General features: G+C 37.7%; 1 protein-coding gene across 1 annotated transcript in view; it reads left to right on the top strand.

Moving 5' to 3' along the window:
* Positions 1 to 392: 392 nt before the first annotated feature.
* Positions 393 to 7,029, top strand: part of LAMB1 (laminin subunit beta 1) — a 1,172,470-nt gene continuing 1,165,833 nt past the window's right edge. Inside the window, exon 1 of the mRNA XM_044088561.1 lies at positions 393 to 598. Coding sequence (XP_043944496.1) covers positions 565 to 598 — 34 coding nt within the window. The 5' untranslated portion in view covers positions 393 to 564. The remainder of the gene's footprint in view (positions 599 to 7,029) is intronic.

Here is a 7,029-nt window from a genome sequence, read left to right as displayed (position 1 = left end):
CCCTGTGACTAAATGGGCCGCGGTGGTGCAGCGGTTAACGTTCGATTCTCAGTTGGAGTGCCTTCTGTGTGGAGTCTACATGTCCTCCCCGCGGTCGAGTGATGTTAAAGACTTGTAGGTAGGTGAATGGGTGTGCCTTCTCTGAAGGTTGGGCGTCGGGCTGGCAACTTGGCACCGTAAAATCCACTGCCAATCATTAGCGGACTGGAGTTCCGCTGTGGCGACTCCTAACCGGGAAAAGCCGAAAGACAATTATTATTCACTTAGTCCTGTGATTGACAGTGTAAGTTAGCTGCACTGGGCGGAGTAAGCTAGTTAGTATTCCTTTACCATCCTCCAATGATGGGCGGAGTCGAGTATTATCTGTAAACTGAGGTAGGGCTGTCTCTGCCCCTCTCACAAGTTTTGGAACTACAGTAGTTTGTTGAGACCTCAAGTTCTGCAGAAGTACAAAACCGTATGGGTGGTAAAGAGGCATCTTAAAAGTTGCATTGTCTGGATTGCAGTTCAGTGATCAGCATTCTTTTAATAAATAATCAGCACCCCTGCAGAAGGAAACACGAAATGTTAAAACCGCTGGCATTCTTGATATTTTCAGGTAAATTAAATGCTTTTGTTTTACAGTACTATTGTGGACTTGCAAAAGTTATGCAGATAATATTGTGAAACTGTACTCCAGATTAATTAATGTAGCACGAGTTTGAGCAAGTCACATAGAAAGAAAACTGTATTTTTTTTCCACAGTTTGTATACTATTAGATTTGTTAAGTTTCACGTTTGTGTCAAATTAAACGTTGAGCTCTAAATAAGTAACTTTAACAAAGCAAATTCAGATTTCATTATAGCCGAGGGACTTACCGCTTACTGTATCTGCTTTGTCAGGATTTCAGCCCATATGGGTATGATTTTAGACCACTGTTTTCTGCAGGTTGTGTTAATTATATTACTGTTGCAGGTCCCAGGCAGAAAGTTTTGATGATTTGTGAGGATGGGAACGAGAAGAAAACAGAACCGCATACATCTGGCTTTAATTTTGCGGGTTAGGAATGCTAAGTTTGGCTAATACATATCGAGTTTGTTAGTTCATTAAAAACATTGCGATGTACAGTTTCAATTTGTAAGATAATGTCTGACGTTTTTTAAATACGTCCGTTGGGGAAAAAAGAACTGCTCGGGCTATTCAAAAGTTATACTTTTCAACACACTGATGAATCAGACGGAAATGCTTCCTTTGTTTCTCGTGTTCCCTGTTCATTCGCATTTACTCTACTTGGCTCTGAGTTATATTGTTACATCTGGTGACCTCATTTAGTAAACTAAGTGACTGCTCAAGGACCCTCTTCTGTCGTGAATGTATTTGGAGGAGAAAAAGAAAACATTTTTAAGCTTGCAGCAAATATGAAAAAGTAAAGTTTTTTTATGACTATGAAAAACCTCATACTCCTAAATTTTGCATGTCTGTGATATGTACTGCATTCATTACTAACGTTTTTAAACCGCTCCTGGTTTAATTTATACCAGAAAAGTGGAGTGTGCAGATGATTTTTTTTTAAACTTTACTTTACTTTCCTTATAACACTTTTTAAGGTCTCCTTGCCAGACATCATCCTGTTCCACCCAGCCTATTGACCTGTTAATCCTCTCACCATCCCAGCTGGTTGTAGCTTTTGCTGTTGGGGCAAAAGTCAAGAAGTGGTGGATGGTGGTCTGTCACTTATCATCCAGGGCAGATTTTTTTTTTCTGTAAACATCTGGCTTGGCCTTTTTGTAACTTTTTCAACTGTTTCATGATGTTGTATATAGGCGCGGCAGTGTGGACACACACACACACAAAACACTTCAGTGCCTGGCGCCCCGCTATGTTTCAAGAGGCACATATATACAGTAGAGGACAAACCTACATGAAAAGTGGAAAAACATTGGTGGTAATTATTTATTTATCTTGTAAATACATAATTTTTATTAAAAAAGTGACTTCACATGATCAAATATTCACACTTAATATCTTTGTAACATACTTTAAACATAATTGTTTGTTTCGTCAGAAATGTTAAACCATTATTAACCACTTTCTTAGTACTTTAGGCATACCTCTCAACTGTACAGATTTTCGCAGAATGTCCAGATTTTTGCATCATATTTTTGGTATGCTTCTTATAAAATTGTGGTTTTGCAAATCATTGAAGATTCAAGTCAGAATATAATGACAAACAAAGGCTTATATACGCTTCAGAAAATTCATGGTAATTCAAATCCTGTCATTCTATCAACTTTCTAAGTTTGCACATATTTTAAAAATGTCCCTATTTTGGGCCTTTATCCTCCAATTCGTTATGGCTTTGTCCAGATTTCTTGCTCTAAGAGGTTGAGGGGTATGACCGTAGGTGGAGATGCCACTTTTTGCACTCATTAACATTTTATCTAAAAAGAACAGGGTATTAACTTTACCTACCCACACTGTTGAGTTTGCTGTTATCCATATACTGATATTGGAGAGTAAACTGTTATAATTCCCCCATCCAGAGTTTACTGGCTTCATCCGCCATCCAAGGATAACCTCAGATGATCTGCCCCCTCAGTACCACTTGTTTCTTCCATTGCAAGTATTTTTCCTCATCCTTTCTTAGCACTTCCTAGCATCTTGTCTGGGCAATAAGATCAGAAATGCTTAGAGACATTTGACTTTTCCATTTCCTAGTGATTACTTTTTTAGCCAAACAGTAAAACTGCCCAAGCTAAACAATCCTTTCCCTGGTTAAATGAGGCTTCCTCTCATTTGTATGAAAAAAAAACAGAACTTTTGTTAATATAGTTTTACCCCTCATATTTTTTCATTAATTTTTGTTTTCACTCTTAAATCATGTTAATTTCTCATGTTCCCAAAAGATGTGTGTCCCTGTACCTCTTTCCTTTCCGTGACATTTCCAGCATTTAGGGTTTCACCAGGAAACATTTATGTCAGTTTTTCCAGCGAACTTGTGCTGGCGCTTCCACTAAAATATTCCAAATTTCCTAGCTTTTGTTGCAGTTCTTCGCATGCTTAGGGTTTCCTACACAAACTGTATAATATATCTCTCTCTACTTCTGTAGTCCAGCTTTCTTTCTCTTTAACAGTTGTCTTTTCTTTTAGGCACATCATAACAGCATGGCAGTTTAGCCCTTCACACTTTACATTCTGTTACCTCTGTTATCCATTTCGCAGTCAGAAGCCAATTGTCTTTTTTAACTAGTGGACTTCAAGCTTTGCCTTTTTAGACTTTCATATAGTTTCTTCTCCCTTCTGAAAGTTTATAGTCCTTTCAGAAGAGAACTTACACTGATTCACAGCTGCTTCTAATGTAGCTATGTCTTTCATAGCAAAACAAAGCAATACGATCAGTCAAGGATTCAAAGGCAGTTGTCGCTTCTTCTGATAAATTTAGATAAGCAAGGAAAACAGCTGACTTGTGAAGTGAATGTGAAGATTAAAGGCATGACACAATGAGCAGACAAGATGTGGCTGAAGTGTATGAAAGACAGGATTCAAGGTGATAACGCAGTTCCATTGTTTTTCCCAGTGTTGCACAGGGAAAAATTGGCTTGACAAAGTACACTGCAGTGCTTCTTGAAGATATTAAGTGCATTAACAACATACCATGCTTCCTAAGACTGTGCAGTTGGTGGAGAAAACAGTTGATGAGCAGACCTTCTTGAATTTGTGCTGTACCTTTTCATCATTGTACAGTGGACAATGCAGACTTTGTAACACATTGTGAATGGAGCATCTTTTTTTGACAGCCCTTTTTGCTTGTCTCATTAATACTCCCTGTGTTGTTCATATTGGCCACCAAACCATTGTTTTCTAATTCAACAGTTGTGGAGTTTCCTAGGGGAAAAAGACATATTAGTGGGTGGTCAGAAGACTACTCCTCTTTTGAATTAAGCATTCCTGAAGTACTGTAGCTATGCACATCATTTCACAAGAGATGTTTACTTGGAAAACAGTAAACTGGGGAACCATGCAAAGGGCAAAACATACACAAATGATAAACAATTGAATAAGAGTAAGAGAGCAAGAGAATATAATTTGTAACACAATTTCATACGGTCATTTGTGGGGAACTGTTCAGAAAGTGGAATGGAAAAGACACAGCAGAAAGGAAATGTTTTGTATATTAAACACATCACCACTGCAATTATGACTGGGAAAACATTAAAGAAAAGATTAACATACATTGAAAAGCTATGAATTTCTTTGGCCACTTACTGAAACCCACAACCACCATAGTTAATATATTGAAGAAGTATAATACAGAAACTGTATTTTGACAGTTGTGTACTGATTAAAGGGATAGGGGCATAGGTTCATACAGTTTTGCTAAGCATGCAGTCTGTGAGACCATTATGGAGTCTAGCCCAAATTCCTAATTGCTGCAAAACACCACCTGGTTAAGTGACATGCTCAAGGTCATATAATAGGAAAATGAAGATGGAAAGATTCAATCTGTGTATCTTAGCACTGGAAGCAGATCTTTAGTCCTCTGCACTTACTGCAGGACATATCACAAGTTCATTTAGAGGAACAGGAATTGGTTGCTGCATACCTCAGTTCAGTCATGGTTGTAACCATCAGGAGTGCAAAAGTACACAGTAATTTCTAATTCTTACAGAGGCAAGAGCATTCCTATTCAGTCATGGTTGTAACCATCAGGAGTGCAAAAGTACACAGTAATTTCTAATTCTTACAGAGGCTAGAGCATTCCATGGTGGTGCAGCAGTAGCGTTGTTGCCTAACAGCAAGACGTTCTCCCGTTCGATTCTCGACTGGAGTGCAGGGAGTGCCTTCAGTGTGGAGTCTGCATGTCCTCCCCGCGGTTGGGTGGGCGTTCGAAAGACGTGCGTAAATGGGCATGCCTTCGTTGAAGGTTGAACGTCGAGCTGGCACCTCGGCATTCATCAAAATCTACTGCCAATCATTAGCGGACCAGAGTTCCGCTGTGGCGACTCCTAACCAGGAAAAGCTGAAAGACAACAACAACAGAGGCTAGAGCATAAGTAGTACCTGTGTCATTATCAAGGGTCAGTTTGTGGCAGAGTGATTGTGTTGTACATTAACAAATCAGTTAATGAGCAAAATGACATAAAAAGAGAGAAAAAAACATAATGCCAGAAGACATCTGTGCTGCAAAAAAAAAAAGAAAAGAAAAGTTATCCAAAGGTAAGGAATAGAAAGTTAGTCATATTTGGCTGTAGAATTACAGAGCAGCATAGTAAGGGAAAAAAAACGTCATAAAATTAGCTTAAAAATGCTAATGATAAAGTATTTCCTACAATGTTCAGCCCCTCCCCCCAAAAAATCTTCCCACGGTTGGGACTATGGGACTAGGGAACAGAATTATTTTCCAGTCCAGTCCTTATTTCTTCATTGTACTGTCATTGTACATGTCATTATCAAGGAGTCAGGTTTGTAGAAGGGTGATTTTCTTGTGCTGTAACAAATCACTGAATGAGAAAAATAATAAGAAAAGATAGAAATAAAATGCTACAAGACATATGTGCCCTAGAAAAAAGTAGTTATCCAAAGTTAAGAAATAGAAAGTTGCTTGTATTTTGTTGTAGGCTTACTTAGTAAGGGGAAAAAGAATATGGCATTAGTTATAAAACAAATGGAAATAAAGCATTTTCTGCAACATTCTGGTAAAATAAATAAAAGTAAAAATCTTTCCATTGCATGCACTTTGGAACATAATTATTCTCAAATCTCTTCATTTCCAGTGGTGGCTGTCTCCCATGCAACTGCAAGGATCCCTGTAGTGCAGTGGCAGTTTTGACACCTCAGAAATAGTGTTGCGGGAGGTAACTGTCAAGTCATCTTGGACTACAAAAGGATACTTTGAATAAAGGCCTTCAGTTTAGTTACTGTTTTGGTTGCAGGTATATAACTTCTTAGTATAGTGTAAAATGGCTCCAAAACAACATGAGTGAGAGTGATTCCAGGAAAAAAAAGGAAGCAGTCCTATTACAGAAGGTATACAAGATGACAATGACTGACACTAATTCCATCGTATGTGTGTGGGTTAGGAATATACTCCTACTTATTTATGTCTAGCGCGATTTATATAAAGCAGACTTGAAATGGATTGTGGGAAAGAGAAAGGGTCAGAGAAAAGTAGATCATGTTGATATGTCAAGCCCCATTGGCAGACTTTTTTGGGAGAACATATTAAAATTCTATAAGAATCACTCAGATTGATTTTGAGATTAAGATAGGTCAGAAAACAAAGACAAAGCGGAAAAAATGGATTGAATTTTTTTTTTTAGTTGAACCAAAAACTGAACTGCAGAACAGTAGAATCATCCAAAAATTTAAAAAAAAATGAAGACGGGTGTCTGCATTTTTTTTAATGATTTTTTTTTTTTAGTTGTAAGGTGGAGTTTTTCTTTACGTTTGGAAGGGCCCCCAGCCTGTAGCCTATCAGTAACGTGCTTGCTTCCTCCACTTTTTACCATTTCAGTTGGTAGTACTTATATCTTATCTCCATGGTTTTAAGACCTTAACTGAGAAGATGTTGGACATTTCTTGCCTGATGCTTTGCAATATTAATGAATTAAAGTTTTTCCCCTCTTCCCCACTTTAAGTTTAAAATATCTTTATCTGATATCTTAGGATCTGTTTCTATGGTCATGTTATTCCACCTGGCTACATACTAATATTTGAGCACTTTGATCAAAATTTTAGTTGCTTCCTTTCCCTTAGGTTGTTTGAATATTTTGCTTTATTTTTGCTAATATCCATCTACTTGTTTCCTTTTTGTCCCTTGCCAGCCGAACTCCAAAATATAGTATTTAATCTTTATCTCACATCCATTGAAACTGCCACTGAAGAGCTACTGCCTTACTTAAACCAATGTCCACTGACTGTGTTTTATGTATATTTACTTTATATCCATCAGTTTGGCCAAAGATGCAAAGAATTTCCAATAGTTTTGGCTAGTATTTGGCTGTGCCATAGTAATTAGCACTTCATCTACAAATTAAGACATTCTTTGA

Source organism: Protopterus annectens, chromosome 11.part0 (assembly GCF_019279795.1).
Source record: "Protopterus annectens isolate FY-2018-M chromosome 11.part0, PAN1.0, whole genome shotgun sequence".
In the NCBI taxonomy this organism is placed as follows: Eukaryota; Metazoa; Chordata; order Ceratodontiformes; family Protopteridae; genus Protopterus; species Protopterus annectens.
Note: the sequence above shows the minus strand (reverse complement) of the source record. Positions and strands in the feature narration are given on the sequence as shown.